General features: G+C 38.4%; 1 protein-coding gene across 5 annotated transcripts in view; it reads left to right on the forward strand.

Moving 5' to 3' along the window:
• Positions 1-1,477: 1,477 nt before the first annotated feature.
• SFSWAP (splicing factor SWAP) overlaps positions 1,478-15,394 on the forward strand; it is a 37,344-nt gene continuing 23,427 nt past the window's right edge. Inside the window, exons 1-10 of one of the 5 annotated variants that reach the window (XM_021543956.3) lie at positions 1,478-1,863; positions 4,297-4,466; positions 4,989-5,126; positions 6,543-6,628; positions 9,419-9,644; positions 10,067-10,182; positions 11,017-11,152; positions 13,013-13,250; positions 13,579-13,710; positions 14,085-14,178. In XM_021543956.3, coding sequence (XP_021399631.1) covers positions 1,610-1,863; positions 4,297-4,466; positions 4,989-5,126; positions 6,543-6,628; positions 9,419-9,644; positions 10,067-10,182; positions 11,017-11,152; positions 13,013-13,250; positions 13,579-13,710; positions 14,085-14,178 — 1,590 coding nt within the window. In that variant the 5' untranslated portion in view covers positions 1,478-1,609. Of the gene's footprint in view, positions 1,864-1,942; positions 4,467-4,988; positions 5,127-6,542; positions 6,629-9,418; positions 9,645-10,066; positions 10,183-11,016; positions 11,153-13,012; positions 13,251-13,578; positions 13,711-14,084; positions 14,179-15,394 lie in introns of those variants that run through there. The other 4 variants (XM_077787285.1, XM_021543955.3, XM_031506257.2 and 1 more) reach the window with 4 other exon arrangements.

Genomic DNA, 15,394 nt, shown 5'->3' on the forward strand with positions numbered 1-15,394 from the left:
GAGAGGCACGGTGTCTCAGAATTAAAGAGTTCAGAGGAACATTTGGAATACACTAGAAAATCAGGAGAGAATACACCCCATTGTTTTCAGAAGCACACTGTTCTTGTTTCTTTAGATAACCTGCACAGTTGTGACTTCAGGTGTCTGGGTTTTTAGTAGTACACACTCAGGGTAAGTCCATATCATGAAGTGTTTCTTCTGACTGGCCTACAAAGAAATTATGGAATTAATTTGCAGTAGCAAACTCATGCCTGTGTTCCAAGCTGAAGGAGAGGTTTTAACAAATATCTGAAGAATATGCATGATTTTTTGTTTAATCTTCAGTGCTGTTCTCTCTATAAGTGTTCAAAAGCATGTTGATATACAAAAGATATCCAGTTCTTTGCTACCTATAGGTTTTAGCCCATAATTCCAGCAATCTTTCAGCTTTGTCATATAGTGTTCAGTATATTTTTATCTTTCCTGATTATACACCTTTGTTTCATAGATAATGATTATATTAATCAAAGCCCATTTAAATTAATAGATCCAGCACTTTTATTCTTAACCTCTGATTAGTTCATGTGGTATTTCCAAATGCTGATACAAACTTATCCAACTCTCTTCCAGTGCTCCTGCATTTTTTTCCCCACACTATTTTACACATTTTAGCCCTTTCTGTACAATGGTGCCAAGAGTTATTCACACATTCTACCAGCTCTGCCAGCATGTATGGGCACTCAGAAATTAAGGATATGGAATAATTCTCACTGTGAATCACAAAACATCATGTGCTTCTTTACAGAATTTTATTACAAAATATATAAAACAATGTGTTTCTTCATATTTCTTGAAGAATAATGAAATAATAACTGTGAAGTACACAACTTCAAAAATTTCAGCCCAGGTCACACACTTTTAGCAAAAAACATCTCTAGTTTATAAACGTTATTCAAAAATTTTTACTCAGTGTCCCAAGTCCTCGCTTTCCTCTTTCAAACAAAGACTGACACGGCACTTGGTGCCCTGGCCTGCTTGATAAGGTGGTGTTGGGTCATAAATTGGACTCGATGGCATCAGAGCTCTTTTCCCAACAGCACGGATTCTGTGATTCCCAGCCTGCCTCCCAGGCTTTCCCCTCGAGTTTCACGGGCGCAGCCCGAGGTTGATCCCCACTTTGTGCCGCACCTCCTCGCACCGCCTCGAGGTCCCTCAGCCTCCGGAGCAGCTGACGGACACCGGGACACCGGGGCCCGCGACGCGGTTTTGTCCCTAAGCTCCTCGGGTCCGTTCGGGCCCGGGCGGCCTCAGAGCGCCCCGCCGTTCATCACGGCCACGCCCACGGCTCACCGAACGCGCAGTGTCCTCGCCGGCACTGCGGAGTCCCGTTACCCTCGGGTGTCACACTCGGGCTGCCGGAGCTTGACGCGAATCTGCGGCCGCCAAACGGCAGCCCGGGCCGGTCCCGCGCCGCCGGCGGAAGCGGAACCCTCGCCATTTTGTCTCGGGTGATGGCGGCTGTGGCGCTCTGCGGCCGGGGGCTTTAGCGCGGGCCCGGCCGTGCGGGGACTCGCTGCTCGGACAGTCGCTGCTCCTGCCAGTAGCCTCCGCCTCGCTGCGCTCCCCGGTGATGTACGGAGGGCTCGGAGGGTCTCGACGGACTGCAGAAGAAGCAGGCCCGCCGCCCCTAATGTTGTTGTCAGGCGGGGGAACAGTGCCCGGGTCCCCCGGAGGAGGTGGAGGTGGAGGCGGGAGTAGCCGTGTGGAGCTGCTGGTGTTCGGCTATGCCTGCAAGCTGTTTCGGGATGATGAGAAGGCTCAGTACCAGGAGCAGGGGCGACACCTTATTCCTTGGATGGGAGACCCCAAGATCATGATCGATAGGTCGGTGTAACACAACCCCCAGACTGTGCTACGAGATCTCCTGTGATAGCCTCTTTCTGTTCCCCCCCTTGTGCTGTGGGCAGTGCGGGCGGGGGTTGAGCAGACGGCTGGCTCTGCAGGCGCGCCGGGGTCTCCGTGACGAGGCTGGAGGCAGCTCGTCGGCGCAGCGCTCCGAGGGCGCTGGCAGCGCTGCAGGGCCCCGGCTGCGGGAGCTTGGGGTTCCCGCTCTGGCAGCACTCTGAGGTTCCTCTCCGCCTGGCAACTCAGCGTGTCATGGGTCTTTCTGCTCCACTTGTCCAGGCAGGATTTGCACGGTGGCGAGTGGGAATGATCTGTTCCTTTTTAGTGCAAACCACAAACATCCGCTTTTTTCACTTGGAATCCGGGGATCCTGATTGTGGGAGTATTTAGTAGGCACATTGTATATGTTCTGTAGGTGAGAACAGGGCAGTGTGGGGAATGCAAAGGTGTTTATCCACCTTAAAGGAAATGGGGATTTCCTGTTTCTCCTACATAATCTGGCTGCAGGCTGTTGATGGGACACCTTAAAAGCAGTTCTTGGTCTCTTTTCTTGGTGCCATGATTTACTGTATTGGACAGAATGGATTTGATTTTGGGTGCTTGCTCTTGAAATTTTATGTTAGGGCTGGCTTCTTTTGGTTGCTCTGCCATAGGTCCAGGTTTGTGGCCACAGAGAGTAATAGAATCTGCTTTGATGTTCCTTCTGGTCTCTTGAGTTGTTTCAGCACTGCAGGGTGGGATTTGGAAATAAATTCTTTCAGAAAGGGTTACATGAATATTTTGATGGACAAACTGAAGATGAGAGATCAGGTTGGTTATATTTGGGTGGAGCACTGAAAGAGTAATATAAGAGTTGTGGCTGACCCTGAAAACCTCAGTGGGAAGGATGGAAGCATTTTGGTGTGAAAAGGGTCACATAACATACTGTAGATATTTGTTCCCTCAGTTTCATCACTGCTTTGGTGCTAGACAGGATTTTCTTATTTTGACTTAAAAGCTGTATTTGTCTTGGAAAAATGTCAGTAAGGGAAGGTCTTCTGATTGCCTTCCGTAGGACTGGAGAAAAAAAATACCCTTGCACTGTTTTGTGCTTACACCATTAATGATCATTACCATTGAAATTTGTGAAATTGGAGTAGACACAAAGGCAGAACAAAACAGCCATAAATATTTGTAGCTATTATTATTTATACAACAATGGAAATATGTTGCACACTTCTAATTAAGATAATTTCAGTGATTGATCTCATTCATAGGTAGAGGCTGTTTTTGGGGTGCTCTGCAGCAGAACCCCATTCACAGGTGTTACAGAAATTGTAAGGAGCAAACACTAAGTATATGCATGCCTGTAGACACATACTGAAATACCAAATAACGTGCATTTGTGAATTAAGGCAGCTTGCAATTGCTAATCTTATAAATTCCTTTGAAAGCTTAGATTCCTTTTATCTCCAGCAGCAGGAAGTCTTCATTTTCATCATTTTGAGAAAAGCACATTGTTGTGAAAAGACTTGGGTTCAAGTTTGCTTGTGGACAGACCTTGATTAACCAGACCTATGTTTCATTTGCTTTTTGCTATAAGAATATTTACTTTCTTTGTTTTTGGTCTAGCAAGTTGGCACAAGTCAAGAGTTGTGTGTGGGAAGACACCTCAGCGGAGTTGAGCTTACTGTCACTTTACTTTCCAATCAGTTTCTCTTACTGATGCATAAACAATATCCCAGTGCAGTGCTTTTCCTGCAAATAAAGTGATTTCTTACTAGAAAGGAACTGTACATCTTTGATCTTTGCCGATTTTTGCGGTGAACCTCCTTAAATTGCATGTTTATGTTACTGTTCCTATGTATGTGTGTCTCTCTATCACATAACCCAGAACTTATTTCCTCAGCCAAATGGCTAGGGGCCGAGCCTAGCCATGATTTTACCTCCAATGGACGCAAGTTTCTATGGTGAAGATTTCTCCTGAGAGTTCGGGACTAGCAGAAAGAAGCGAGGAAATTTCGACCGTTTGGTTCTTACGGATAGGTATTTATGTACTCGGGTTTGTGTGAATGTAAGCTATTTGACTTTCCAGAAAAAACATATTTTGCAAGTGGCATTGATTGGTTGGTTGAAGCACGTACGGTAAGAGCTGTTAAGGAAATGGATCCCACTTAAACTATTAAAGGATACCTTTGCCTTTAATTGTAATAATTTATTAGTTTCTTTGAGAGGAATTTAGACTATTAAACAAATTTTCAATAGTTGGTGACAAATGATTAGCAAAATTAATTGTAACTTCTAAAAGGGAGTATGCGTTAACATATAAGTTGTTTGTTTTTTTTTTTTTCATTTTTATTGGGTAAGTATTTAAGTAGTCGCATAAACCCAAGCCCAAAGTTCTTTGCATTGACCAGCTGTTTCATCCTGCAGGTATGATGGGCGTGGTCACCTGCATGACCTTTCTGAATATGATGCTGAGTATTCAACCTGGAACAGAGATTATCAATTGTCTGAAGAGGAGGCTAGAATAGAAGCCCTCTGTGATGAAGAGAGGTATTTAGCCTTGCATACGGACTTGCTTGAGGAGGAGGCAAGGCAAGGTATTGCTCAAGGAATAACATGGTTATTAAAAAAAAGCAGGTTTATAAATTATTATGAAACTAAATTTACTCCTAAATTTATACTCTCTTTTTCTGATGTTATCTTGACAGTACCCAGTGGATTCGAAAAGCAGGAGTCTTTGCGTATGTGAGAGGACCTCAGGATAGCTTAACTGTAGATCCACACAGAAATTGCCCAGATTCTGAGGGCAGACTGGGATTTCAGACCCCCCAAAATAAATACATACTGCTTCATTTTTAGTGTTATTTAAAGGAAATTCTGTGATTTTATATGCATAATTGCATTAGAATGCCTTAATCCACAGCCTGTGTCTCGTCGAGAAGAAATAAATGGTCAGCATGTGTACATGCTGTGCTTTTCTGTTCAGTTTTTAATGAAAGCTAAAATGATCAGGAGAAAACTTCTTATTTAAAAACTAAAGTAAGAAACATTACTTCTTCTTTTTTAATAAATTAGCTTCTGAATATGTTGTAATGTTGGTAATCACATTTTTATTCAAGAGGAGGAATATAAAAGACTCAGTGAAGCTTTGGCAGAGGATGGTACCTATAATGCAGTGGGATTCCGTTATGGAAGTGATTATTATGACCCTTCAGAACCCACTGAAGAGGAGGAACATCAGCCTGCAAGACAAAGAGGTAAGGGGTTAAAATAACAAGAGTTAATTGTGGGGGAGGATATAGCCTTTCTGTCTTGCAGTTGAGGGTTTAAAATATATGTGCTATTAAAATGCAGTTAAAAATTCTGAAAGCATTTCATCAAAGTCTTTATGGGACTCTGTACTGAGTTTTTGCAGACTTTGTTCTTGATGAGCTTAAAAATGTTTTCCTGCTATTGCACATTCAATACTGCAGTAGTCAGGGAATTTAATTCTGCTGTCATGCAAATTCCTAATCAGAAAAAAAAAATTATTCCTTACACTGGCCGTCTGCTAACACTGTGTTTTTCAGTCAAGATGAAAAATATAATTTTAAGCATAAAATAGTAATTAATAAGAATGTATATTTTTAAGTTAAGATTTTGGCATCTTAATTGTATAAATGATTCTGTCTTCAGCTTAGTGTGCCCTGCTCCATGACCTCAAAAACACAGAATTCAGTTGTCATGTTCTCATCTATAACTCCAGTGACTTCATGTTTTTATCATACATTCTTAAGGAAGGTTTCAAATGTTGTTGAACTATGTCTTAGTAAAGTGAGGATCGTTTAATTAACAATTGGATTGACTAACTGTATATTGATGGATTACTGTGGTATGAAATGTGCTTTTCTTTCCCCAAGTTGTTGTGTTGCAATGCAAGATCATTTTAGGTGCTAAAGTTTATTTATTGTTTTTTGCCGTGTCTGAGAGATGTGTACTTTTTTACTGAAGCAGAACTGATTGTCTTTTCTGGGGTTTAATTCACTTGTTTAAGACCCTGTAACCAAATACAGTTAGTTGGAGCTGCTGCCAAAAGAAACCCTCTGTTCTTGTCTGCTGCTCTTTCCTTCTTTCTTTGCTGCTGAAATGTCTCTGTACCTTTGTGGAGTTAAACTATTTGAGTTCATTACAAAAAGAAAAAAAAAAAATTAACCCACCAGAAAGTAACAAAACAAGTGAATTCCCTTTGTTGCATGGTTTGTCTTTAGTAATCGCTGTGACATCTCATTCGTTACAAGGTTGTTCTGCTGTTTCCACTGCTCCCATGGTCAGGTGTTCCTGCTCTTGTTCTAATCTGTCAGGGGAAAAGGAGAATACAATTTCTCTTAAGGCTAGTAGGATAGATAATAATACAAGTTACTTAAAGTAAACCTTTTACTTCAATTATTATAAAAGTCTGTAAAGTGAAGTATTTTCAGAGGAACATTTCTGCTATAGCAAATAAAGGAATGTAATGCAAATTATTCTTTTTAACCATATTTAAATGTTTTCAGTATAAATGCTGTTCATATAGCCAGATTTGATAAATTCCTTGATTACACATCCTTTTAGAAAATACTTTTTTTCTATATTTTTTTAAACGTTTGTGTACTTCGTTTTTTTTCCAAAACACTTCATTCTGGCATTTCTTGCAGAAACAGCTCAGACAGAAAATACAGAGGAAAACGAGGAACCTTTTGTTGCCCCTCCAGGACTTAATGTACCTTCTGATGTGGAACTGGTATGTGTACATGTAATGCAGCCTACACTACTGCCAGCATTTGAGCAGTTGATGGTGTTGTATTTGGTGGTTGAGTTAGGTTTTTTTTCAGTTAACTTTTAGTGTGGTACATTTTAAATTATTCTAATATAGTAACTTAATTTCAAATGTTCTGCCTTGAACTCTTGAGTTCCATGAACACCATTAAATCTTCTTTTTCACACTGAAATGATTGATGTGCTTATGCTAAGTGCATTTGGTATCACTTGTGACATTATTTTAGCTCATACAGAGAAGAGGCAGTTGTTCTTGGAATGGATGCCTGCTGAGATGTAAGGTTCAACATTCCAAACATAAAGGACCATTAAACCAAAAGTTTGCTTCTGGTCAAGAATTCTTTTCTAGAATCTTTTTAACTGGGTCCCAGTCTGAGGGGGATAGGAACTGATCAAGTGTTAATGCCGTATTTATATTTTTTTTAATTTAACTAGCATATTCTAGGAGAAAAACAGTAATTTATTTCTACTAAAGTCTGAAATACCTTGAAAATATTAGTACATACAAGCTCCTTCCTTCATGTGATGTTGCTAGAATGTGCTAAGTGTTCTGTAGACTTAATTGGACTTGTGTGTTGTTCTTGAAGGGAGCTGAACAGACACCTACTTGAGTACAGGTCTAACTATAAGGGTTTTCAGTGTATTTCAAGTTTCATAAAAGATGCTGGAAAATCAGGTAATATTCTTTCTTGTATAACTGTGTTTGTGAGAGTGTTAATTTAGATGTGGGCTCACATTGGTATTTTTACCTTGATAACCTCGGCCAAGGAAGATTCAGAACACACCATTAGAATAAGTAATAGTGAGCACAGAGTATTTGTGTAACTGTTTTTCTTCTTCATTAGCTTTTATTTGAGGAACCTTAAGTTTTCAGAAAAAGCTTCTTATTTTGCATTTTGATACTGTTTCTAAAACCTACCTGCTGGTGAAAGAGTGTTGGTTTAGATAGCTGCTTGGCTTGAGTTTTTTTCTGAAATTTAGGATATATTTCTTAGGTACGTTGCGTAGTGCAGTGTGGGGCTTACTGAAGTAATTTCTCAGTGAGTGGTTGGACTCCAGTATATTCACATAAACAGACAGCAAATATAGGTGTATTTGGTTTTGATTAAAAAAAATAAACCCAAGAAACATCAAAATGTCTAGACAGCAGCTCTGAAAACAATGTATACTTTACCGTGGATTGGGAATTTTGAGAATTTTTTTGTAAGCCTTGATTTTTGTTGCTGTTCAAGTCATACAGCTTTACCATGGAAGATATTTATTCTGTTTAAGAAATTTGAGAATCAGCTTGATGGACTGGGAGATTTTGCTCCCAGTCTGCAAGGTGTAGTTCAGTAAGGACAGATATTTTATATCTCCTGTAATACAGATCAATACAAAGTGGAAATATTTGAGGAAGACAAGTCAGGCAGCAAAAAAAACCCATCTAGAACTATGGAATGTTAAGTGTATGGCATCTCCAATTGCAGCACTAATGTCATTCAGGAACTTAGAATAGAGGAACTGTAAGAAGCAGGTCAAAGGTCTTCCACTGCTTAAAACTGATTATGGGCAAACATGATTGTTCTTTACTAGAGCACTTTAAGAAGTCTGTGGATGCTCTTGAAGTGAGCTGTTATAGGAAATTTTCACCTAATAATTCTGAGGAGAGATAGAAGCAGAAGAACTTGTTACATGATGTGAAACTGATAATGCACAAAATGTTATCAGTTGTTAAGAACCTCATTCGCTCCCATTAAAATAATCTTTGCGGGGGTTTTAATAGGGCAAATAAAACTTGAACCAACTAGTTATTTTCGATATTGAACATATCCTAGTAAAGGATCCAGCTGGCAGAAAACAGCTTTTAAAATTGGGTGTTTGATAGTATTCAGAATTTTTTTCCCCCATGTGGAGCACCATTGTCTCAAGTGTTTCCAATCTTCTGAGAAACATTTTTTGAGGTTTGCAACATAGCTATCTATCTGTGCAGTAAAAATGCAGAGTGAGCTAAACCGAAGCATTAATGTGACACTTCAGTCTTTATAGGCACACAGATTGTTTTTTTACAGTTTACTGAGTACAAGCCAAAACAGCTGAGTATGAAATTAAAAGTAGTGAATAATATTCATTCATTTTTAAAATGTACTCTTGCTCTCTTCACATCTTGGGTTTGATATCACACTGCTCCCTAGGGATTTCTGGAGTGAAAAAGCATGGTTGCTGCTGAACTTGATTTTATCTTTTGCTTTATTGCTGAAGAGTTCAGTGACTCTTCAAGGGAATGGATGTAGGAATTGTAGTTTGTATGTTGGTCTTGAGAGGCAAGGTGTTCTTCCCAAGCAAATACAAAGTAAGAAACTTCTGGTTAGGGAGCAATATTTGCACATTCAGAGATAACAGAATTAAGGACAGCTTTTAGGAAGGAAACCATACATGTTGAGTCTTCAGAGCACCTTGAGATATTGTAACACCAAGGTTGTCCAGGATCTGTTGTCCTCTTCATTTGGTGTTCAATGCAGAAACAGCTGTGCTGGTAGAAGAAGAGGATCTTGCAAAAGGAATGGAATGAGCAGCTGAGGAAGTTTGGGACTGTTTGGGCTATTTTTTAGGGCGGATGTACTTTCACTAATTTTAAGTGATTATGAAACTAAAGTTGCTAAAGAAAACCAAGAAGGACTACTGCAGACTACTGTTCTTTCTGATTCCCTTTGGAGTTCTAACACAATACAAGCTGCTTATGAAAATACAAATAAGTGTTATTTTACTCCCGCAGCCACCAACAGCAAAAATGCATGCGATCATTGAGCGAACTGCAAACTTTGTGTGCAAGCAGGGAGCCCAGTTTGAAATCATGCTGAAAGCCAAGCAAGCACGCAACTCCCAGTTTGATTTTCTGCGGTTTGATCACTACCTCAATCCCTACTACAAGTTCATCCAGAAGGCCATGAAAGAAGGGCGCTATGCAGCTCCTTCGGAAAGTAAAGCTGATGAGAAAAAACGTGAGTTGTTCCTTGGCAAATGCTGGCTTCAGGATGGGAATCAGTGGAACAGATGCTGGTTGTTTTGTTAAAATAGCCACTTTTTCTGGAATTGCACTGCAGCTGAGATTGATGTGATGATTCAAAATTTGGTTTAAATTGGAGCTTTAGAAATAAAAACTACTGTTTATGGAAACTTTCAGGTACAGGAGCTGCTGTGATGTAGAAGTTTTAGAAACAGTCATATAGCTCAAGTCCAACAGAAGGTTGGTCTGTCTGTTTAGTTTTATTGATGTTGGGCAATATCTTGACTCCATGCTTTTGTGACTAAGCTGATTTACATGAATGATGCTTTCCTAAGAATGTTTGTCCTGTATCATCATTGTCCCCCAAAGCAAAATCATAGCAAACCCAAATCAAATTCAGACATTGTTTTTATTTAGACTCGAGAGTCAAATCTGAAGAAGATGATGATGATGATGATGACGACGATGGAAATTATCTTCATCCAAGTCTTTTTGCATCTAAAAAATGCAGTAGGCTTGAAGAGCTCATGAAGGTACTTTACATTACTAAAACTATCTTTTTATGTTGTTAAACACCTGATTTATGGACACAAAAATTCTAATATGCAGGTGCTCTGGTCTTTTATTAACAAAGGTCTGGGGTTCTTTTCAAACTGTAATTAAGTCTGTTTTGGTGGACTTTTGAGTTACCTTTTCTCTAGTACACAAATTGTTATTTTTCCATTTCCAAGGAGTTATGTTTCTGGTGCCCTCTGGTATTGAGGGCACCACTCAAGGATTTATCCTATAGAACCTGTGTTGAACCAAAGAGATTAAGGTATTTAATGCCTTCTGTATATAAGCTGAGAGAGAAATCTTTTTCTTCTTAGGTTTTAGTAGATGAAATGTTGACATGAAAGAACAGTTCCAGCAAATAATATTTCACCAGAATGTACTACTCATTAAATGTAAATTTTGCTAGATGTGCAAGTTGTTTTTATTTTCTGAGACTGGGCAGTGATGGAATAATGGGAGTGATGGACAGTTGTACATATTTGAGGCTTTCAGAGGAATGGCTGTGGTGCTGTCTGATATTTAGACAAGGCAGGTTCTGTGCCTTATCGCAGACATGGCAGTCATTGGCTAAAAGTAATAACCACTTTTTTTTCTGTCATTAATTTCTGTTTGCATGAAAGTGGTTTTTGTTATTTTCAAATACATTGATTCTGATGTGAGAGCTACAAAAACAGTAACTACAGCGTTTGCACATATTTATTGATGTCTATTGACATAGAAAAATTTGCTTTCCCAAATATGTTGATTATATTGTTCTTAAAATATGTATTTCCGATTTTAATTTTTTTTTTCTATCTTCAAAATATTTTCAGCCTTTGAAAGTAGTAGACCCTGATCACCCCCTTGCAGCCCTGGTGCGCAAAGCACAATCAGATAATAATTCATCTACGCCACAGTCAACAGACGGGGCAGCTGTGCAGACATCACAGGCAGAATATTCCTCTGATTGTAAGTGCTTTGTGAGGAGGCAGCTGGTGGTGTGTTTGATGAATTGTATGTGGATGCTGGTGGGAAGAGAATATGTTGGCTTCATGCTTCATCCTGTGTATTTATTCTTTTGCAATCTCCTGAATTGTTGAAGGTCCGTTCTGAGTATCTGTTGAATTGCAGCTTAGGAAAACCAGGAATGGGATATAGGGGGTGGGCAGGCAGGAGGCCAAGTAAGTCTCCAGTCTGTGAGTGAAGTTAGCACAATACCCTTATTATTATATTATTTTGTTCCTGCAGATTTTGTAAATTCTGATACTTAACAAGATAAAGTCAAGCTTAAATGAGTTTAGATGCCTCTTAATTTATTTCAGCTTTCAGAATTCTGAAAGGCCTTGATTCCTTAAATATAGAAATGTAACTTATCCTTTCATTTATGGGACTGACAGTGTAGCACTACTGAGATACAAGAAAATTTCTAGAGAAGCCTTCGCTACAGTAGAGTTTCATGTTATTATATGTTTGCAAGTAATGGGTAATGTGGTGCTGATTGAGTTCTTGGTTTTCCAGGAACATTGCTGCCGATCAGTCATCACCATAATAATCTGAGTTGATTTTTATGCATTATAGATTCAGAACCCCCAAAGGATTACAGGTGTTGTCAGTGTAATATGTGGGGACAAATATGTATGGACGTAATTTATATTTAAAACTGTACCATAAGGGAATCTTAATAAAATCGAAGTAAGGTTTTTTTGAAGAAATTGAAAATCACTGCTTATTTCAAGAAAGACTAAAATCAGAATAAGTATCTTCATAAAACAGGGCTAGTCAGTTTTTTTATTACTTTCATGTCAGGCTTGAAACTGAATATATGTGATAGAAACTGGGAGATTGTAATTTAGTACTAAAACAAGGTCAGTTTGCAACTCCTCTCCCTGCTTTTAAAACTTGACAGAACTTTATTTTTTTCTCATTACAGACAATTTATTATTTGAAGAAAGTAAATACCGCCACATGGAAATGTTTATGAAACTTTTAAGAGAATAATTCATTGAAATTTAGTGCATTGATTAAACCTTGCTTCCAGAAATGCAAACTCTTACTGTAATCAATTTGAGATATTTTACATTAATATTTTCTGTTTATACATAGTTTTTCTGCAGAAAACACTTGCACTTATATTGTGGATACTTCTTGGAAATCTACTAAGCTAATTAGAACATTATAAAATAACTGTCCTTAAAGGATGATAGAAATACGTAATAAGACTTTGCACTCTCAAGGAATATTTAGAATCAGAGAAGCCTTTAGTGTGGAACATATGTTCTAATGCATGGTTCATTGTATTGCTGTTGATTTGCAAAACCTGCCTACTTTTTGAGGTTTACGTAGGTGTGTGTCTATATATAGTAATATAGGGGTTTAATATGTATATAGTGATTCTAGTGGTTTCATCTGTTAATGCTAATTTTGAATACATGCACATTTCTTTCTTAATGAAAACATCGTTTTAAGAGAGTTAAATTTCCAGACATAAATTAGATTAGGAAGTATGATTTCATACTAGCTCCTTTTTAAATGTGCCTGCTCTAGTTCACTTCTTTATTCACATCTATGACCTTCAGTACATTTCCGTTCTGTCCTTTAATCTACATATTTCTTACTCATCCTAAATCTGTTAATATGAGCCTTTCCTTTTTTGCTTTGGGGTTTTTTTTAAGTTGTTTTTTTTTTTTTTTTTCACAAGAAATAAGATGCCAGATTTCCTAGTGTGTTGTGTGAATCTGGATTCTCAGTGTGTTTGTATTGATATAATAATGTATTGTGTTGGGTGGTTTTCTTCTAATTAGAAATTTGTTGTTAAATGTGTCTTTGTAGCAACTGTGGCAGCCATGTATTACAGCTACTACATGCTCCCTGATGGAACCTATTGCCTGGCGCCTCCACCTCCAGGAATTGATGTTGCTGCCTACTACAACGCCCTGCCCGCCGGGGTGACTGTGTCCAGCACTACAGGGGTAGCCACGGTTCCTCCCCCTCCTGGTACCACACCCCCGCCTCCCCCAGACACAGCTGACAGTGCCAGTGGCTTGAGTTCCACCACAGCATCTACAAGGTACCTCAGACAGATAGATTGCCTTGTTGATTGGGGGAGTCTTGTTCCTGCACTTCAATACGGACTGTTTAGTAAGGGTTCTATTATTGAATCAAGCTATGAACACAGAGAACAAACCTCTCTGTATTGTTTGTTTGGTTTTGGGGTTGTTGGATTTTTGTTACTGTTTTTTTTTTATTGGTTTGGGGTTTTGTTTGTATTGTGTTTTTTGTTTTGCGGGGGGGTTCTTTAGGTTTGTTTGGTTTTTTTGGTTTTTTTTTGTTAAAGCAAGAATCTGAAATGCTTTTATGTTCTATTTTTAAAAACCATTTACTCTTAATGTTTTCAGCACAATTGCTCCAGTGGTTGCCATTATACCTCCACCTCCAGATATCCAACCTGTCATTGACAAGCTAGCTGAGTATGTTGCTAGGAATGGGGTAAAATTTGAAACTAGTGTTCGTGCCAAGAATGATCTCAGGTAAGAGAAAATGTTATTTAAGCTACCATTTCAAAAGTCAAGGTTTTAATTTTTTAAGATACTAAATTACAGGATATACAGGTTTTCAGAAGAGAAGTACTGTAGTTTGGGTTTTTTTTGTATATTTGAAATTTAGGGACCTATTTAATGGCAATGGAAAAACATTATGGCTCTAATTATCAAAACAACTAACCTGTCAAAAATGTCTCTAGTAAGCATGCTCTGAATTAGTATCCTCTGAAGTTTAGGCATAAGTAAGAGTGCTTCCAAACATCAAATAACATTCCATTTGCTAGAGAAGATTAGATGATAAGGGATCGTTAGTATTAGCTATGTTCATGTGCATCTTCACATGCTCAATTTTCTTTCAACAGGTTTGAATTCCTGCAACCATGGCACCAGTATAATGCATATTATGAATTTAAAAAACAGTTCTTCCTTCAAAAAGAGAGTGGTGACAACTGCCAGGTACATATATTTTTATATATACTTCTATTAAAAGTGCAGTAAATGTGAGAAAAGGGTTTACCAGTTGTGTTACCATGAGACATTTTAAAAGTGGAACACTGAATTAGGAAGAAATTGATCAGCAAAGGATATGAATGTTTTTTTTTGTTTTGTAGTTTTGTACAGCATTAAAGTAAGGATCTGTGAGATGGTGTGATATTTAATTCTTTCTTTTCACTATATGCCACTCCACTGTGGCTGTAATATAAAATGACAACCTGAAAATCTTCTGGCTTTCTGTACAAGGGAAAATATGCTTTGTGTAGGTTTAGAGCTTTGTAAGATTGTGATTAGTGTTCTGCTGTCTGAAAAACACCCATACCTTCCCATATGCCTCGTCCTTTGTACAGCAGTAGCACAAAGGCTGGAGGAGCTTTCTGACATGCCTTTTTCTGAGGGAGGTTTTGTTTGAGTCCAGTCATGACTGCAACAATACTGGAGCTTCAGAATCTCACAGCAGTTTCCTACTTGCTTTGCTTCTTCTAGTCCATGTTATTAGAAGGTGGTAGCCAGACTTGGCATCCATGTTTTTAACTATTCTCATGTTAGATTGTTCTCTTACTGAAAAGAAAATTGCAAATAGTATCAGAACTACATTATCTGATGTTAACTTTTCATGGGAAAGAGCTATTTTTTTTTTAGGCCCTATGTCATTTGTCATCTCAAGGCTTAGATTGGGGAGCCTTAAACTGAAGAAGGTAGGCCTGTGGGTAAACTCCTCGGAATTGCTTTGTGGAAAATGAAGAAATTCAATAATGGTTGCTGTTTGGAACACTTGTGTCTGATGTTTTGTTTTAATAGTGAAAAAATGTTTTTGAAACACTATTTATAAAGATAAACTGTGGTAAATACGACCTTATTCAGCTGATAAATTACAATCAAAATTGTCCTGTGCCACAATGCTGACTGTTGTTCTAGAAAGTGTTATTTGCAAACCAATGGGTTGAATTCATAATACTTACATAATTAATGAGTTGTTAACATATAGTTGGGGGGAAATTGTACACTAACCAAAGCATAATAATAAAGGATTAATTTTAAGTGTTCAAATGAGTACAGCTTAAAAAGGATCTGGAACCAGTTTAAGTCCCTTGAGGTCATGCGTAGCAATGCATATTTTCATACTGCATGGCTTGGCAGATAATGCCATTCTCTTCAGTTTCTTAAAATAATGATT

The sequence above is a fragment of the Lonchura striata genome, chromosome 18 (assembly GCF_046129695.1).
Source record: "Lonchura striata isolate bLonStr1 chromosome 18, bLonStr1.mat, whole genome shotgun sequence".
Classification (NCBI taxonomy): Eukaryota; Metazoa; Chordata; class Aves; order Passeriformes; family Estrildidae; genus Lonchura; species Lonchura striata.